Raw genomic sequence first — 19,915 nt, forward strand, 5'->3', positions numbered from 1 at the left:
ATAATACAAGCCGTGGATATGAATGACCAAAATCCCGTATCGAAGAAGTACGACAATAATCTACAAGTTAAAAGTACGTGGTTCACTACTTGCATTGAACTATAATACCTGAGGAGGAATTCCCAATTCAAGAAAAAGAGGTCCCAAGATGAAACCGCCTCCCAGCCCAAGTAATCCACCGACCATTATCTATTCTAAAATTGAGGAGGGATTTGACTGTAGCGTAGCTACAGTCAAATGATTGACCATCGATTTTGCTTTATTTACATCACTACCATCATATCTCTGGCTGGGTTGGAAGGGTAATTATTACAACTTAGAAGGGTAATTTTGTCCGTGGGTTTGAGCCGAATTTCACTTTATTTACAAAATTGCCACCGCCTTTTCCTTCCCTCTCTCTCTCCCGACTCTCTCTCGGTAACCATCCATCAAATCCTCATCCTTCCCTTTTCTCACTCTGTAAGTCTCATTTCCTACAACCCTAGAGCACCGTTTCTCTCTCATTTCTCTCAAATTTGACTCAGGGAGAGAGAGGGAAGGGGGACAGAAGGGTTGACAGGTTGGAGGGAGGGAAGGGGGACAGAAGGGTTGACAGGTTGGAGGGAGAGGATCGTCGGGATTTAGGGGAGAGGATTTTCGGCAGGGAGGTATGGGTTTAGGGAGAGAGAGAGTAAGGGAGAAGTATGGGGTAGGCGGATTTCCAGGGATTTCTTTTCACCCCTTCACTCACCACGAACCCACCTTTCCCTTCTTTTCTTCCGTCCTCAAATCTTCTGATTTCCCTCTCACAAAATACCCACCAAGGAAACCCTACTTTTGGTTTAGTTTGGGATTTTGTTTGCGCTCTCGATTTTCAGACGACGGGCCAATTGGTTGAGATTTGGATTTCTTCTCCTTTTGTCGAAACGCACAAATTTTGTTTCGGTGGGATTGGTCTCGAATAGTTGCGTGTGTCTACCCTTTCCAAGGTATGGTGTTCACCGATGGCATGTTTTAGTGTGTTTCTGTTTTTTTTTTCTTTGTTTTGTATTTCTAATTTATTGTTTGCTGCTTGACAATGGTGATTGTATGTTTTAGTTTGGATGTTTTTCTGATTTTGGGTTGGTCAGTTTTTTTGGGCTGCTTGAGAAAATGTGATCCCATGTTTTGACTGAGTGAAATAATTAATAGATAAAAAGAGTGGAGAATTAGTGTCAAGAGTAGTGATGGAAAAAATGAGGAAAAAAATATAGATGTGGAAGAAAAAGGGGGGTGGGGGGGCTGGAAATCGAGCAAGGTGAAGAGAAAAAAAAAAAGGGGTTAAGTGAGCAGCCAAAAGAGAAAAAAAATGAGGGGAAAAGGCTTAATGTGGGGAGTGGGCAAAAGAGAAAAGCAAGGGAAGGGAGACAGAACAGGAACAAGGTGTGGTTTTGTTGTTGGTTTTATCCAAATTTTTGATTTGGCATTCGTTTGAAGCTTATGTGTTATTAGTATAGTCTAATTTAGTGTTGGTTTATCTAGGTTTGTAGCTAATTTAATGTTAATGTTGATCTAGGCGTTTTAATTTGTTGTGAACTTATATGAGTTTCGTTTTTTAATTGTTATTTTACAGTTGCTAGGGAGGACTTTGGCTTTTATATTGGTTTGGGTATTTTTTTTTTCATTTGAAGATTTAGTGTCATTATACACCTTTGCACCACTGTTTGTTCTGTTTTTCTCGGTTTCTGTATATAGTTTTGGTACAATTGGACTGTTCTTTTTAACTTAATTAAAGTTTTTGAGACTTAATTGAATGAAAGTTTAGTGTGTGTTTTGGACTAATGGTTTTGTGTTGTTATGTGGGTTTTTGAAGATGGATAGATGTGTGGCTCGGTTGCAGGAGCTGCAGTACACAGTTTCGGGCGGTACGAAGGTGATCTCAGGAGTGAGTCTCAGCCCTGGGAGTTCTAGAGGTTATCTCAGGGCTAGCCTCCGATGCAAACAAGAAACTGCAAGGTAATTGAGAATCTGATTTTAATTTGATTTGTACAAACCAGGAACAAAAAATCCCAGCTTTTGCTTGAATTTGAAGTTGATTTTGATATTGGAACTGAAATGGGTCTTTTGATTTATGCAGGATTAAAGGCTCAGCCCCTAGAAAATCTCATGTTGGCAAGTTTCCAGCAAAGGCAGGAGGTATCTCCCTCTCTCTCTCTCTCTCCCTAAAATCATAGACGTATGGCCAAATGTGTTTTTTGACAAGAAAGTTTATCCTTCACTTTTTTTCAAAGAACAAAATTGAGTTTAGATTCAAAATCTGAACCTTTTGTTTTTGAAAATACGACATTCTAAACAACAGAAGCTCATTACTTTTTGTTTTTTAATAAAGCCATTACCAGTTTCTGAATTGATTCTACATTTTACTCTGTTTTTATGCCTAATACCGTTTGTTTTCCATTGGGTAGCTGTATAAGTTTTCCATAAGCTTCGATCATCTCCCCAATAAACCCAGAGCCTCCTTCTCTCCCGCTAAGCAAAAGAAAATCAAGGAGGCCTGCAACTTCGTATGCAGTCCGCCACTGCAAATCAGTCTGGAAACTGGATTCAAAGGTAAAACACACCGATGTCTTTGATTTTGGTCTCTACTGCACAGTTTGACAGACAAATGATAAACCTAACACATGCATGCTTTGATTTCCTTGGTAGGTCATATTTTTCACTTTCTGGATGTGCAAAGTCTGGATAGTACACATCACCGGACCAAACCTTTATCAGGTAAGGAATTCCATCGTGTTTGTTGAAAATATTTGCTTCCTTTCCTCTCATGTATGTGTATGTATGATTGTATGTGTGTGATTTTAGATTGTAATGCATCACAAATTTGTGGCATAAAAATTGACATTTGTAGACTTACCCTTTGTTTGGTGACTGTGATAATTGAGAGAAAGGAAAATAAAATTTCGAAGATTGATGCTTTTATGTGATTTCTTGGCTCTTTTTTTCATATGATTTTCATTGTATGTGTGCCAGTGTATGTCTCTTCTTGAAAAATACATGTTGAAAATGGGAGAATTTTGGACATGACACGTTTAGAAGTGAGGTTTTCTGAATGAAGACACTTTTATGATTTGTTTGTAATTTGTTTTGCAAATGGGTAGGAATGTCATTCTAAAAGGATATTGGCAGGAGAGGGTGGAATGTCATTCTAAAATATGCGTAATTCAATTCTCTCATTTTCTATAGCAGAATTGCGGATTTCTAAATCGAAAAGGAGAAATAAACACTATAGCAGTTTATGCAGAAGGAGCATGTAAAAGAGAAGCACAGGTAAAGGTTTATGAGGTCAGTTGGCTGTTTTCTTTTTAGTGTTTTCAATTTGTTCCTTTTAGTCTGGCTGCAATTTTTTAATCTCTGGTTATGCATCAATTTCTCTGCTTCTTTGTAAATCTTGCAGGTGAGGACAACACACTTATTGGGGCAATGTCGGGATGTTTAGGCTTGGGTGGAGACATGGACTTATGGAAGAGGTGAAGTAGCTTAGGTTTCTGTCATTAGCTTGATCTGTTCTATGCATCTCTGCAATCTTACAATGCTCCTTTATTTAATTGCAAGATGTTGGGGGCCGGTTACTGGAATACAAGATTTGGAACAAAAGTGGTTGACAATGCAAGAGTCGAAAGCAAGTGTGAAATTCGCATTGAAAATGACAGGTGAGAATGCTAATCATATTCTAAAACAATGTTGGGTTTCCTAATGAGTTCTCTAGCTGAATTCAAGAGGCTAATTTAGTGATTTGGAGTTAATTTTGTAAATTTATTGAATAAAGTTATTTGTTATTTAGCTTATCTTGCGTTTGGTTTGGTTTTAGGAGAGGGTTACGCATGATCCGTAGGTTCATTCAACCTCGCTGTTTTCGTTAGAATCACAATTAAAGGTCAGTTTTTCCAACATTTTTTTTGCTTTTTGCTGCATGTTTGTGCATGTTTGGTCTCTGAGATTTTGTTTTTAGTCACTGTTGATTTGTAGTTTATGTCTTCCTTTAGCTACATATTGACACATGTTTATTCTCAGCATTTTTTTGTTATGGTAAGTGGTTTGGGGAGTTCTGTATTATTATATAATCTTTGGGGCTATTTTAAGTAAAAATGAAATGTTGACATTGATATAGCATACGGCACACTTAATTCACACTCCTGTATTCGGTTTTCATGTTTCCATTGCAACACTCTGCATTTCCGAGCCAATGAATTTTTTGATAAAGATGTACTTAAAGCAATTACATGCTCTATCAAGTATGTTTTATATGTGGTTGTGGTAGTTGCAAGGAAATGAAATATTTGTGCTGATAATTGGTAGTTTAAATATATAGAAATAGAGAAGAATTTTAAATGGAGCACCTAGGATATTTAACATTGTTTTCTTTTCCATGTATTTTTTCTCATGTTTAATATCTGCTTTTGCTTATGCATATGATTCAAGTGCTATTTTTGTTAGTGTTAATTTTGGGTTGCATATCAACAAACTAACCCAGTTAATTTTGCTTAGTGTTCATGTATAACGAGAACTCTCATTGCATCAACTTGAACATTCTTCTACTTAGTTGCTTAGCTGCTGCAACAAGAACAGGAGAACTCTCATTGCATCAACTTGAACAAACATTCTTCTACTTAGTTGCTTAGCTGCTGCAACAAGAACGAAACACTTTTTATGTTTTTTTGTTTAACTGCTAAAACAGGTGACTGGCCTCCTGGACATTTATTTTGCCATCTTAACTTTAAAGGCAATACATATGTAAAATGCATGTTGCTTAGGGAAACAGAGCATTTTTTGCAACCACATCTTTTGTAATCAGCTCGGTTGAATGTATATAAAAGTTAAGCTACTTATCTTATCTACACCGATCACTCATCTATCCTTTTTGTTCGTTCATGATTATGTTGAATTTTTTTTCAGGTTAAATGTGTCTTATTCATGTAGTTAAAGCTGATGCATTCAAGTCCTGCAGCAACGCGCGGGCATTTTTCTAGTAACATCTACAATTCCACAGCTGCAGTAGAGAAAACTTTGATGCAACTTCTAGTTTGTGACTTCTTTTCCTTTTGATGCAATCACTCTGGTGCCTTTGCATAAGCATATGGCTTCGAAGAGCGTTACGGATATTGCAATTGGTAACTATGTATGCAAAGATAAAACTATAATCTTTGTGCTAGCTGATCATCTCTTCATCTGTTTTATTCACTTCCAACTAAATATATCAAGTTTACAATAACTTAGAATTTTTGAACAGAGAAACCACTCCAGTTCATAGCACATGCATGCATGTGCTATCAACTGGAAATGCGCATGAAGCCGCGTTAGGTTATAATCATTTTGTGTTTATAAAACCACATTCCTTAATTTTCCTTAATATAGCACATAGCACATCCATGCATGTCACATTAAATCATTAAATCAATGTATATCCGCTCCAGTTCATTTTTCTACAGATTTCTTGATTTACTTGCAGACAACATTGACTTGACATATGCACTTTTGTTTCATTTTTAGAATGGAAATTTGAGTTTTGTGTGTGTGAGTATGTTTATACTCGCTACTTATTTTAATTACAGCGAAAATGACTGAAAATTATCAAGTTTTTGTGATATCAAAATTATCAAAATGTACTCCTTTGACTGTAAACAAGAACTGTGACGTGACAAGTAAGAATATATTATAACCCAAGATCCAATTCCTTCCTTCCAACTAAACTTGAAATTGTGACGCGATTCACCGAGACTCTCTGCAAACAAGAACAATCACCCTCCCATCCATCCCTCCCTCCATCTCTCTCTCTCTCCCCTCTCTCTCTCTGTCGGTCAGCAATTGTTATTAATTATATATCCTAAAACCAAATGCATGAAAAACCAGGACCACAAGAGAATAAATAGTCTAGGAAAAGAAAAGGCAATTAGCCACTCTCACCCACATAAACATGTCCATGTACGTTTACATATGATTTTAGTCAATTGCATATACACATATTAGAAGTACAACTCACAAGCATCGTATTGTTACCAAAAAAGAAGCAATATTGTTCGATAAAAAAAAGTGAAGCAATATCAGCCCTTGTTGTCTGAAAACTAACCTTTTTATTGGACCCTTTCTCGAATCAATACATATACATGCCCTTATATCTTCAAGACTCATAATATCGCCAAGGTTGTGTTTTAATAGCCCTCAAATGTTTGGCAAACTCTCGAACATCAAAGATTAAACTTCCAATGGCAGCATCATATATTTCTTTACCATTTAGCATAGAGATGAGGTTACGGGTGTCAAACTCCAGAATTACTTGTTGGTATCCCTTCTCAATGTAGGCCCATAAGGCCTCCTTCACCACCATAGCTTCGATGGCTAAACTGGAGGCTACCCTCACTCCACCACAACCTCCTCCCAATTAGAACCAAGCACCGCTGTTTCTAATCACCCAACCCCGTACCACCAATCGCCATCTTTTCTCTCCGTGTACCATCACAATTAACGTTCCACCAACCAAATGTCGGTTTCCTCCACACATCTATCTCCCTTCTTGTATTGTTTTCTGCGGTGACCTACTTATCTCCACCCTTCTTGCATCCTGACGCAATCCACTCCTTCCATTGGAGGTCTAGACTGTTGAAAGCTTCAAATGGGATAAGTTTCTTGTTTATTAAATTGAATTTGAAAAGTAATATTTTTAGTTTGTGAGAATTGTGGAGAGGAAAAATGGAAGTAGGGATGCTGGACGCGAGAGAGGAAAAATGAAATGGAGATGGTAGTTCTTGAATTAATTATGTCATGACATGAGTTTTTATTGGGAGAATGGTTGGTTGCAAGAAAAAGAGTTCAAAATTAAGTTAGTTTTGGTTTTATTTGACTTTTTGGGCTTGATGGCAATTTCATAAGTACTGCGAAGTTGTATTAACAAATTTGAATTAACATTATCAGGAGCAAAGTTGGAAGAAATATTTGATGTTACATGTTGGGCTTTGCTTCAGCTCGTGGGATTCAATTGATTTTGGCATGTTGTATGTTACTTTCTCAGGCAAGTTCTGACTTCCAAAGCTCAACCTGTCTCTGCCAATGTTTTCAATACACATAATGTTTATTATAGGCTTCCACAGACATCAAATTTCTAGAGACCAAAATTGTTCATACACATAAATCATGGCATAGTTGATTCAACATCATAGCACCAATGATTCAAAATCAACAAAGGGATTTGGATTTATACCTTTCCAATTTTAGACTCAAAATCAACGGGTACTGCCGCACAGTTCCGTCTGTCGCTAGTCAAGTAACTTTCTGTCTCCAGTTCATTTTCAAAATCAATAAAAGGATCTGGGTTTATACCTTTCGATTGCAAGATCCCTACACAGATAACAACCTGTATAAGACATTGTTCTTCAAATTTTCCTTAATCTAAACATTGGAAACGAAATCGAAGAAGGATGAGACTAAAATTTACCTTTGTGGTGTCGGGTCCAAGAGAAATTTAAGGGCAATGAGTGCAAAGATTTTGTGGCATGTGAGAATGTTTGAAGGACAGAGATAGTTTTAAAAAAATTAAGAGAAATGGTGGACGTTGTGTGATGTTCTGATATACTATAAACGGATCAGTCTAAGGCCCGTGAAACTAAAGTTTTGAAACCACCCCGCCCCGTAAATATCTATGGCCCGCCCCGTACCCGTCCCGAACCGACTGTACCCGGGTCGCCCCGCGGGTTCTAGATTCATTTGCCCACCCCTATGTTCGTCTCCTAAAATAGGGTTCTTAATGAATGCAGAGGTTTGGGTGAGGCTCAAAGAATGTTGGGTTGATCTTGAATGGAACGGGGGTCCCTGTAAAGTCATTTCTTGATTATGATGAATGAGGGCCTTGGAACGATGGAATATAATTTTGAATCCTTTAAATTGGGAGCCATTCATTAGAGTTTGCGAAGTTGATGAAACAGGAATTAAGGTATGCTTGCAGATTATATAATACAAGTATGCTTTTCTTTATTTTTTTTCAAATCTATCCCATCTTGGTTAATACTATAGGCACTTTTCGAAGTGCCTACTGCCTCTTTATCATGTCCTAGTTTGATTTCCCTTTGTAATTGAACATAGTAATTAGATTAAACTATGATTTGTTCTATGTCAGTGTATGTATACACTGTAACTAATGTTTTTTTATTGCAGGATTGCTTATGTAGCCATTTGTGGAGAGCTTATCCAAGTGCCCGAAACATGTAATGGTAGAGGACAACAAGATTTTCATTAATTTTTACCTTTTGAAGAACTCGACAGTGATATTCTGCAACAATATCAATTAGCGCAACTGTTCCCCCTAACAACTTTCCTTTGTTCCATATGCAACTATGAAAATAGTTAAGTCACTATTTTCTGAACTACAACAACTATTTCTGGAACTATATCAATTAAACCCACAATATTTATGAAATGAACCAAAGTAACCCACATTGTGTCTTGAAGGTTAAAAATAAACACTATTTCTGAAATTACAACAAAATAACTAACACTATTTCTGAAAGTAAACCCAAATAATTTACATTATTTTTAGAACTACAGTAAAATAACTACTAATATTTTTGGAAATGAACCAAAATAACTCATACTGTTTATGTAAGAGAGCAAAATAAACACTATTTCTTGAACTATAACAAAATAACTCAAATTATTTTTGAAAGTGAACCAGTATTTCTTGAATTATAATTGACATTATTTCTGAAAGTGATCCAAAATAATTTACCTTATTTCTAGAACTACAGTATAATAACATACTATTTTTTAAAGTGAACCGAAATAACCCACATTATTTTTTTAAGTGAACCAAAACAACTCACACTTTACGAAAAGTAAATCAAAATAACTTCATTTATTGCGGTTCGATTTGGTTTTCCGGTTCGACGGTTTTTATGCCCATCCATACTCAACAGCCCTCAAATGTTTGGCAAGCTCTCGAACATCAAAGATTAAACTTTCAATGGCAGCATCATATATTTCTTTACCATTTAGCATAGAGATGAGGTTAAGGGAGTCAGACTCCAAAATTACTTGCTGGTATCCCTTCTCAATGCAGGCCCATAAGGCCTCCTTCACCTTCATAGCTTCGATGGCTAAACTGGAGGCTGCCCTCACTCCACCACGACCTCCTTCCCAATTGGAACCAAGTACCGTTGTTTCCAATCACCCAACCCCGTACCACCAATCGCCGTCTCATCTCTCCATGTACTATCACAATTAACCTTCCAACAACCAATGTTGGTTTCCTCCACACATTTATCTCCCTAATTGTATTCTTTTCCACGGTGACCTACTCCTCTCCACCCTTCTTGCATCCCGACGCAATCCACTCTTTCCATTGGAGGTCTAGACTGTTGAAAGATGTTGGAGAACAATTCAGAAATAAATAAAAATAACAGAACTCGAAATTGTAGAATATTTATTAATCAAAATACTTGATGTGCAAAATGAAATACAGAAATAAATACAAGAATATCAATGGTACTAACTTGATTACAAAAGGTAGAGGCTAGCGTAATAGATGTCCTTCGAACAGTATTTACGTCTCACTCTTGTGCTTGTGGTTCAACAACGTCTGCTCGATCAGGATTCAACTACCTAATTCTACAACCCGCACTGGATTCTAGAATTCTAGCGAATTTGCTTTGTGTGTTTACTCTCTGAAAATTTCGTACGGAAGAAAGGAGGAAGAAAAGATATGTCTGGAATGGAACTAAGGACTCAAGTTATATAGGCTCTTTCATACCTCTTCAAATACCTTTTGAATGTATCTGAAGCTATACAACTCTTTCCAAAGAGTTGTGTCTATTAATCAAAACGTTTTTAATTAATTTTAATTAATTAAAAACTTAATTCGAAAATTAAAACTAATTGATCAGAGGCCCTTGTCTTGATTAATTAATATTCATTTATATTAATATTATGGCATAATCATCAAGCCTAATCCACACAATTGGTGGCCCAAGCTTCAATTCCCATTCCAAGTGGTCCAACACCTAACTAATATTGTAGAGGACAAAACATATATAAATGTCATTGAGAATCTTGTTTTCACCAATATGGGACAAGAGTCTCAAACTCTAACAAAAGCTTCAATTCAAATGGGATAAGTTTCTTGTTTATTAAGTTGAATTTGAAAAGTAATAATTTTAGTTTGTGAGAATTGTGGAGAGGAAAAATGGAAGTAGGGATGCTGGACGTGAGAGAGGAAAAATGAAAATGGAGATGGTAGTTCTTGAATTAATTATGTCATGACATGGGTTTTAATTGGGAGAATGGTTGGTTGCAAGAAAAAGAGTTGAAAATTAAATTAGTTTTGGTTTTATTTGACTTTTTAGGCTTGATGGCAATTTCATAAATACTGCGAAATTGTATTAACATATTTTAGTTAACATTATTAGGAGCAAAGCTAGAAGAAAGATTTGATGTTATATGTTGGGCTTTGCTTCAGCTCATGGGATTCAATTGATTTTTAGCATGTTGTATGTTACTTTTGTCCTTTACATTAAATTCTAAGACCTTTTTATTAGATAAAAGTTGTAGATGGTTTTTGGTTAAGAGAAGATTGGCTCAAGCCATTTTCATTAAAGCTAGGCATCTAAACTTCTGAATTAGTTCCCAAAAAGAAATAAAGAAGAAAGGGAGATGACCTTGTAACGGTCAAGAATGAATAGAGTTTTACCCTAATACGTGGCGGCATCCGATTGGCTAAGGTGATTCATCAGTAGGATAGATAAGGATAGAATTATACCAAAAATATTAATTATTCAATAATATCTTAAAATTATCTTAGAAGTATTCTTGATTGGACATGATTGCGATTCTTTACTTATTTGAGTTGATATGGAGTGTTAATAATAAGATTTGGTAATTAATCATATATTTAATGTTTTGACTTTTCTCTTGCTTTGAGGTTGTTATTCTCGAAATCTTTGTGGCTCTGCCCCATTTAATGAGGGTATTCTAGTCTTTTTTGGGCTCCATAATTTTTTAGCTTTGGCTCAAATAGTTCATCACTAACAGCTTCGTGATTAGGTGTACCTTTATTTGAGCTTGTAATTATTTGTGAGTGACAAGTACGATAGATATCTATTATAGTTTAGATCAAATTAATTACTCATCACTTAAAAGGAGAATATTGTTTTAAACAAATAGAAACAGATAATAGGAAAATTGAAAATAAAAAAGAATCGTCAATTGAAAAATGCAGTCCAAAAGAAATATTAACACTACGTTTGGATGAAAAAATTTAAAATTACTAAGGAATTTTAAAATGACGGAAATTAGAATGACATGATTTTATTTTTTATAATTTATGAATTTTCTTGTTTGGTTAACCTAAAAGAATAATGGACTTGAATACATAATTTGTTATTTTTAAACTCTCAATCATAGAAATTGGGAAATGACACATATTTACATGGAATTTAAACTTTGGAATTGGAGCTCCCAAATTCCAAGTTTTTTTTCCATGCGGAAATTCTAAATTTATATGTTTATGAATCCAAACAAGGGAATTGATGCATGTCAATTTATAATTGATGGCTTTATCCAAATTTCAATTTTATTTCCCTCAGTCAAATATAGTGTTAGAGTAAGATATGAAGAGATTACATACTATATATTGTCCACATATCACTAAGATTTAGAATAGATGAAGAAATACATACTTAATTAGCCGATCGGGACAATATTGAATATATAATGGGTAAGGCAAGGTGGGATTATACGAGTAAGAATCCCGATTGAATCAGGAATCAGGAAAGTTATGAAGATACTTACCAGTTTGAGAAAATATACAATTTGAGTGGAGAAAAAGGTAACATGAATTATAAGTTTACATATATATCAGTATAAATACTAATATATAGATATGCATCAAAGCAATAATATTCAAAGCATTACGTAAATTTTCCTTTATTCTTGTTCTAGGTAAATTTTGCTTTCTTTGTTCTACGGGTGGCACTAGTACTGCAAACTTAATTTGTTTATTATATACTAATTACGTAGCATAATTGAGGTTTGATTTATATAGATTTTGCAAATTTATTTTCTGGAGATTAATGATATGCTTCATGTTTGATTGATTGCAGAGTGGTAAGTAGTTGATCATCAGTTAAACGGAGAAGAATATGTTAGAACAATTCTTCGTAAACTGCTCCGTTCATAATAGTTCATCAACGCTATGGTCATATAAAGAAGCGCCAACATATCGGACCTTTGGCCAAATCGGGTGTTTTAAGGAGAATCTGCCTGGTGCTCATGGACCATATACCAATTATAATGCCCCGGGGGGGTTCGCTTACAGCCTCAAAGAGTATAGCTTATTAGAACAACGCATGCCCGCCCTTGGATTTGTAGGTGTCTTTGATCAGAAAATCTTCCCTCGTCTCTTGTATGTAGATGAACTCCTTTGTAGGGTCAAGGACGAGTTCACGAAGAATTTTTATCACCCGGCAAAGAAGGATTACCGTGATTTTGACCAAACTTTTCGACAGCTTAAGGAGGAGTTTGAGTCGAAGCAGGTGCAACGTAAGGCTCGAGGACTACTTGGAGGATACAGGAAAATTAAGGGGTGGTGTTCTTCTATGTTCCCCAGGTTAGTTATTTTTTTTATTTTTTATTTTTATTTTTTTTTGAGAAACCCCAGGTTAGTTAGTTAAACTATATATAATTCGAAATAATTACCTTAATAGTTTGATTCTACCCATTTTTTTAATCAATACGTTCGATATTATTTACACTAAGGATTGGGGAGTGGGCTAAATGACACAATGGACTAGCCATAACAATTTGATTCAAATTCATCTTCGGCGAAAATCGAATCTAAAACCTCTCAATTACAAGTGTAGAATAATAGTACTACACTGTAGTACTAAGCGGCAACTTGATTCTACTCTTAATTTTGTACTAGCTCGTACTCAAATGTACAATTAAGTAGCTGATTAATACGGTGAATTTATTTCTTGAAGGATGTCACTGGAGAAGACAGTTCTTGAGCCACATTTAAAAGCTCTCGAGGAAAAGCTCATCGCCAAGGAAGTGGTATATTTTTAATTTCATGCACGCAGCTCTTCTAGTGCTATATATGTATATAGATGTAATTAATGTTTCTTTACTACTATGATTAAATTCCCATGATCTTATGCTAATGATGCCCCGACCGATCGTCAAGTCTTTCCTCTCCCTCTCGTATTGATGATATAATAGAGACATGCATCTATCTATTTAGTCGAATTCGAATCTGCTTAATTAATCGTCTTCAAATCTCTTTAATTATTTTTTCTGCTTAATGGCTTTCCTAGGCCAAGAATATAGCTGAGGAGCTTCGTGAATCAGTGGCAGCTATTCTTGAGGGTAAAAAGTTGGCTAGGTGTAAAACAATATCTTCAGCCGTGCGGGTATATATGTTTTCTATTTAATTAATTAGTGCTAATCTTCATTCCTTCGGTCAATCAACCATGCACGACTTAGTCATTATTTTTCTATCAAATAATCAACATACTGTAACTGTATGCACGTTTTACATTTACGTGTGGTATATGTCACAACTTAAAAGTGTTGGAAATTGGAATCAAGAGTTAATTAGTGAGTTGATTTATTTACTAGATTTACTTTCTTAATTTTGTGTCAGTGAAATAACCTAAAGATGATTTGCAATCAGTTTTTCTTTATACTTCTTTGATTTGTTAACAACAAGACTAATATTATCAATTACAAATAATTACAACAGGTAACGATTGAAGAAATTCTTGTTCACGCTTTAACTCCTAAACCATGTTACTCTATAGTGGCACTACACCAGAAAAGTTATGTGCGAAGGCATATCCGGAAAACATTGCTTCCGACTGTCCCGCAAGTTTTCATCGACAGTGTTGTAAACGATGGTGTAAAGGGATCTACCACTTCGGTTAAGTGAAATTATTTTTCTTGTACTTATTAATTAAGCTCATGCATGCATGCATGCATGAACCTTTACGTAGTTTCCTCAATGAAATGGTTTTATTTACAAATTGTACTTGATTAATATGCAGAATATCAAACGCAAAGATGTAATATATACAGCTGGTTTAAAGCATCCTGAAAATTTGATAAGGGAAGCAATCCATGAGGCCATTATAGACGAGGAACTCAGATGGTGGGTAATTTGTGTTGTCGTATCCAGTCCAAAGCAGGTAATTAATTATTCTCTCTTTATTTTAATCAGGCTGTGTATTGATTAATTATTATTTTTAATACATATCAGTATAAAGAATTAATTTTGATCGAGTGTCTTGTTCGCATTGTTGTGGTTATGGTGTAGGCTGCAGTTGCACTGTTGACGGCTTACTTATCTGGAGCAGAGACTTTTATTAGTGCCAATTTGAAAGATATTGCAAGTGAAGGACCTGAATATATAACATACCGCCAAAATCTGGTGATCAATTTCAAATTACTAATCAAGAAACTTCTGAAATAACGCGCGAGACGGCGATTTGTTTGTGTTTCAGTATATTACATACAATGTTGATTGTTAATTTAATTTGTATTTTCATGACCACACTTTATCGTGCATGTTTTTGGAAAATTTCAAAAGTAAATTGTCAAGTAGTCGTTAATTTCGACTTTGCTTTAATATCATTCTAGTCTCTTGACACACCTTCTCATGCATGCGGTAATTTTCTCTTTAATTTTACGTGTTTACTTGCTCTTAAATTTTGTTTTAAATATTTTTTACTTTTTTATTTTAAAAATTTAAAGAAAAAAATTGCCAACTACGTGGTAATTTATTTTGTTATGTTGGATTTTTTTAATTAAATATTTAATTTAAGAACTTAATTAAGGAAGTGTACTTTTGGGATTCACCCTTCCTCCTCAATTTGCCGTCCTGGTTCCAAATTTCGCTACCCCGACTTACTCAAAATCCCTGAAATCCCAAAACCCAATTTCCTCCGGCCAAAGAAATCGCCATCACCCTTCAACCACACAAAAATTCCCGACAAAATTCGGAACAGAAGGTCCTAATTTTCTCAGAAAAATCTCAAATGGGGAAGACCGGACCTTTTGATCTCAAAAAGCACTTTGCTTTCTACGTACAGAGCTTACCACAGCAACCCAGTCAACATGGCGATTTGCATGCTCTTCGTCTAGCCAATCCTTTTCATCCTCTACTTCATGCCCACGCTGCTCAATTTTGGGGTTTTGGTGTTTTGGTGTTTGGGAACGACGTCGTTCTGCCTTTAAACATCGGTTTGCCATTGACTATAATCTATATATTCTGTGTTTTACATCTATTTGGACGCAAAATCTGGCTCCTTGGGTGCTCTGCTCTGTGTAATTACGGGGTTGGTAGCTGTTTCCTTGGAAGACAACTCGGAATTTTCATCTCTTGGAAGGTAATTTTTGGGTTGTTATTAATTTTTGTGAAATATTTGGTCTGGGTTTTGTTTATTTTGTGGAATTAGATACTTATTTTTTGAAGTGCAGTTATTGTTAGTAACGTTTATCATGAAATTTTGATCTAGGATTTTGATTTTGATTTCTTTTACCGTCCAGTATTCTTTGTTTTGCCGTATATCAAAAAAATTGATCTAGGATTTTGATTTGTTTTACAGCTCAGTAATTTGTGGAGTTATTGTTAGTTTTTATCAAGAAATTTGATCTGGTTTCGTTTATTTTTTGAAAGATTTTTCTTTATAATTCAGTAAATTGCTTGCTCATTTAGCTGTAAATTTGACCTCAGTAAATTTTCAGGTTGTTCTGGACTTTAATTTCAGTGATACCCAGTATTAATTGGTTGTTGATTAGAATTTGATTTCTGGAATTTGAACTCTGAACAATTTAATCTCTATTCGATTTATTCTGTTCTGTGCAAGAGGGGTTTGGACGATGAGGAAGACGGAGAGCCTTTGTTCGGGCCTGTTGATAGTACCATTTATTTGAGAAACATAAGGTTAGATCATCCTTTTTCCCGCTTACCTTACAATGGTCCGTGAGGTCAACAATATAATAGTTTATTGTTTCAATTTACATTTGTCATTCTTTCTGAAGCATGCTAAATTATTCACCTGCACTTAAGCTGGTGTGTGTATATTTTTCTTTATTCATGTTGAGTACTCAACACCTGACTTGATGCTATATACAACCATTTTCCTATCCTTTTTATTCTTTGTGACAAGCTTCATATCCATTGTCTGTGTAGGTAAATGAAATATGATGCAGGACCTTCAACAAAACATGTATATTGACTTCAATCTTTCCCTTTCCGTTAGGGTCTTGGTTTGGGATCTTTGTTTGACATAGATGATCTGGCATGCACTTTTCCAATGGTCAGCTTTCTCAACTTTGATGACTTTGCAAACAATTGAGTTTGTCTGCAACCAATATATGCTGGCCCACATCTTTTGTTTTGTTTTTACCGTTATAGGTACATCAAATTCTTTCCTTTTTGGTGTGCATTTCTGTATTTGGGATTTGTATATTTAACATCTTCTTGCTGCATTTGCAATCTCACCGGGTTTGTTGTAATGGTGAAGTTTCTTTTCTTTTCCATTCTTTTTTTATTTTAATCTCATTGTGGTACTGTTCGAGTTTTGGACTTTTATGCGAAAAGTTTTGCGTTTGGGATAAAAGTGGATTATTTAGTGTACAGTGTATTGATTTAAACCTTTTGTTGATTTCTTTGGAATTCGGAGTCAACTCAGTAATCGGGGTTTTATCTTTTCTCATTCACTTTTTAGCTGTTCTCGTTTTCTATGTTATTTTTCTTTTTCGGTTTCTCGATTCTTTGCTTCATATGTGATGTTCTTTGTTGGCAAGAAGCGGGTTGCTTCGATGAGTCCATCTCCAGGGTTCATTCAAAGTCTGTTGCCCTCTATTGACGAAACCGAAGTTATATACCTTCCTTTGTCTTACTTCTCGACTCTATTGATGAGTCTAGCTTTTGCTTTAACAAGTCATCTGTATCCTATTTTTTTATCGGTTTCTGATTAGTTTAAAGTCATTTTCTTCTTTAATATATTTGATTCCATGCTTCTCTTTTTAACTGTCACCACTTTATTTTCTTCCTTTTTCAAAAGATTTAAATGATTGATATTCAGAACTACTTATTTGTTTCATCTTTTTATTTTTTTTTTTAACAAAGTTGTGTCAAAGATGAGGCAGGTGAGTTTTGAGCTCCCTGAAAAAGGTGTAAGTGCACATGGGAAACTCTTTAGGGAATAAAATTATCTGGAAAAGATGGATTCCTTTCCTGGGTTTTTTTTTCACCCTTACTTGGATTATAGATAAGACACAGTAGATATCTCGAGAGTAAAAGGCTTTATGTTTTAGCTATATATATCGTATAGAATATCATGGTAATAAAATAGTTCGATTTGCAGCTTTATGATGTTTTCTTTGACAATTACATTCACTTGTTAATCTGCAACTCATTTATCATGATTTTTCATCCTCAGGAACATTTTACTCGAAATGGCTGTGGTTCTGTGTCCGTTATTGTGTATGGAGACCAAGAAAAGCCTGCACTTATAACTTATCCTGATTTAGCTCTAAATCGTAAGTGTGATAGTCTATCGTCCTGGTTCCATTTTTTGTTGTTTGAAATGACAATCTGAGTTTTACGCTTTGCTATTCCTGATAAAATGTCAAGATATTATTCTCTAAATGGACATCAAAGTATGTTTATGTTTATTTGCTTCTTGACATAATTAGACTATAAATTCCTAACTTTTCTGTTTATTTTGTTAAATTGAGCAGATATGTCTTGTTTCCAAGGGTTATTCTTTTGTCCCGAAGCGGATTCTTTGCTGCTCCACAACTTCTGCATATATCATATCAGTCCTCCTGGCCATGAGGTTTGTAAATGGTTTGCTTCAAGTGGATTTTATTATTCTATCTGATTATCGAATCATACAATTTTTATGAAAAATATTTTATGCAGCTGAACGCCATTATTCACATAGTTTCTCTTTGGAACTCTCACAAGAGTTCTTGCAGTTAGGAGCTGCTTCAATTTGCCCGGATGATCCTGTGCCTTCAGTTGATGACTTGGCAGATCGGAACCTTGAGGTTCTCAATTTTTTTGGGTAACCACCAACACTAAGTCTTCATATTAATGGATTTTCAAGTTGTGAGTGTTTGAAACTCCTTGCTGTTGCTTCCAACATTCAAATAGTGTAGAAGCGTGCCCTTTTTTCGCTAATCATGTTTTAATGTTGTTTTCTCTGATTGCACTAAAATCTCTTTGTGCAGGCTTGGTGCAGTTATGTGCATGGGGTTGGCAGTGGGTGGTTATATTTTTTCCCTTTTTGCCGTAAGTTCCATAAACCATTTGCAACTATATTAAAAAAAAAAATCTATCTAAATGTAGCCGTTATGTTTATGAGTAAATGATAAACTTCAAATGGTTTACCATGATTAGCCGTAATCTGTAGGTGATGTTGAATATGCTATATTTCTATGGCATGTGTGGTTTGCTAAAAGAGCGTTTGCTTCAGCGATACTTCAGTGAGGTACTGCTGTGCTCCGACAATTTCTCGAGATGATCCTGCGCTTTCAAAAGGTTTCATTTTTTTCACCTTGTGAAGCTTGTGTCTCTGAAAGCACCTTAATTGTGTTTAATTTGGATTTTTGCGTTGTAAATTCTAAATTTTTGTTTTTATTTTTGAATATGTAGCCTTATCTTCCACTGGAGTTGCAACATTTGAGTTTTACATTTGTGTATGTAATGACAGCAACCGATCCAAATTCTGCATTTGTCCAGTAAATTGTAAAAGTAAACCGAATTTTGAGGGAATTAAAAGAGATACCGTCGGCTTTAGCCATGAAAGGTATCAACAACTTGTTAGCCATACAGTTGATTAATCATTTCCCAATCTGTGCTCTACTTGGTTGATGAGAAAATGATTAAAAAGGATGATTCTTTTTGTTTATATGTTGGTTAATTTGTGTATGGACAATTGTTATTATTATTATTATTATTATTTTGTGTACAGGGTGCTGTGTTGGAAACAGCGATGCAAGGGCGGGATATGCTCGGTCGCGCTAGAAAGAAAACAGGGAAAACTCTGCCAAACATGGGTTTGTTTCTCAAATCACATTCATTAGGTAGATTATTAATGTGCTTGGGTAGGGGTTTTCAATATGATTATCTAATTTCCGCGTTGCAGCATTTTCTTTTTGGTTTTTGGAGTATGTATGTGATTTATGTTTGATTATATGCAGGCGTGGAGAGTGTCTTTTGGCTTTGGTTTTGGCCTCAACAAGAGAACGCGTAAGGCAAGGTGAGAAAGAATTCCATGATGCAGCACCTGGTTTGGATATGTGTCTATGGTGTGGTACCCCCATTTCAAGGCAAATGAGAGCACTTGACTATGGTAACCCAATGACTCTCTTTGTTGTTGTTTTTCCTTAATGGGTTATCGATTTCTTGCTTTTTTTTATTGAGTTTTTTGGCTATGGGTATTTTGCATTTCTGAGCTTCAAGGTACAAAAGGGTACTTTATTTGTTGTTGGGTCTCTAAGAGCAAGAAAAACCCATAAAAATGGCCATTGGGAATGAAAAGTCGTTTCCTTGGTGTATTTATACAAAAGGGTACAAAAGGGTTATCGATTTCTTGCTTTTTTTATTGAGTTTTTTCTGTTGTATGATGTGATATTAAGTGTCGATTTATGTATTTTGTTGTAAATACACTTTGATGTGCATAGATTCCTAGAAGGTTCTATATTAAAATTATATCAATATGCACGATGAATGATTCGAGAGATGCTGTCAGTGGTTATGCAAGTGTATAAAGTGATTCTTTGTGATGCATTTTTTACGACGCTTTGATGAGGTTACATTCATAAAAGGCTCTATATTAAAATGATATCAATATGACAGTTTTTGGTTTGTATGACAGTCTCCATTGATAGGTGGTCTATTATGTTT

The 19,915-nt window shown here is 35.2% G+C and overlaps 1 protein-coding gene and 1 long non-coding RNA gene across 13 annotated transcripts; both read left to right on the forward strand.

Moving 5' to 3' along the window:
- The first annotated feature begins 213 nt into the window (after positions 1 to 213).
- On the forward strand, positions 214 to 4,849 carry LOC126605615 (uncharacterized). 5 transcript variants are annotated; one of them, XR_007617009.1, is made up of 10 exons: positions 214 to 559; positions 596 to 968; positions 1,832 to 1,974; positions 2,096 to 2,154; positions 2,424 to 2,568; positions 2,665 to 2,733; positions 3,205 to 3,300; positions 3,413 to 3,668; positions 3,827 to 3,892; positions 4,504 to 4,849. It is a non-coding gene; the product is annotated as an uncharacterized LOC126605615 (long non-coding RNA). The 5 variants fall into 5 exon arrangements; XR_007617011.1 differs by having other exon boundaries at positions 217 to 968; positions 3,413 to 3,485; positions 3,571 to 3,668; XR_007617010.1 differs by having other exon boundaries at positions 216 to 968; positions 3,202 to 3,300.
- A 9,987-nt stretch (positions 4,850 to 14,836) lies between these two features.
- Positions 14,837 to 19,798, forward strand: LOC126605606 (protein NDL1-like). Of its 8 annotated transcripts, none has more exons than XM_050273021.1 (11): positions 14,837 to 15,380; positions 15,861 to 15,937; positions 16,257 to 16,313; positions 17,442 to 17,541; positions 17,743 to 17,840; positions 17,983 to 18,071; positions 18,238 to 18,298; positions 18,469 to 18,547; positions 18,662 to 18,815; positions 18,981 to 19,065; positions 19,210 to 19,798. In XM_050273021.1, the coding sequence occupies exons 3-11, from the start codon at positions 16,311 to 16,313 to the stop codon at positions 19,270 to 19,272; spliced, it is 732 nt and encodes a 243-aa protein (XP_050128978.1). In that variant the 5' UTR covers positions 14,837 to 15,380; positions 15,861 to 15,937; positions 16,257 to 16,310; the 3' UTR covers positions 19,273 to 19,798. The 8 variants fall into 8 exon arrangements, with proteins under 8 accessions (XP_050128978.1, XP_050128981.1, XP_050128979.1 ...); XM_050273020.1 differs by having other exon boundaries at positions 14,838 to 15,380; positions 15,863 to 15,937; positions 16,187 to 16,313; XM_050273024.1 differs by having other exon boundaries at positions 14,837 to 15,937; positions 16,187 to 16,411.
- The last annotated feature ends 117 nt before the right edge of the window (positions 19,799 to 19,915 follow it).

This window comes from Malus sylvestris, chromosome 15, assembly GCF_916048215.2.
Source record: "Malus sylvestris chromosome 15, drMalSylv7.2, whole genome shotgun sequence".
In the NCBI taxonomy this organism is placed as follows: Eukaryota; Viridiplantae; Streptophyta; class Magnoliopsida; order Rosales; family Rosaceae; genus Malus; species Malus sylvestris.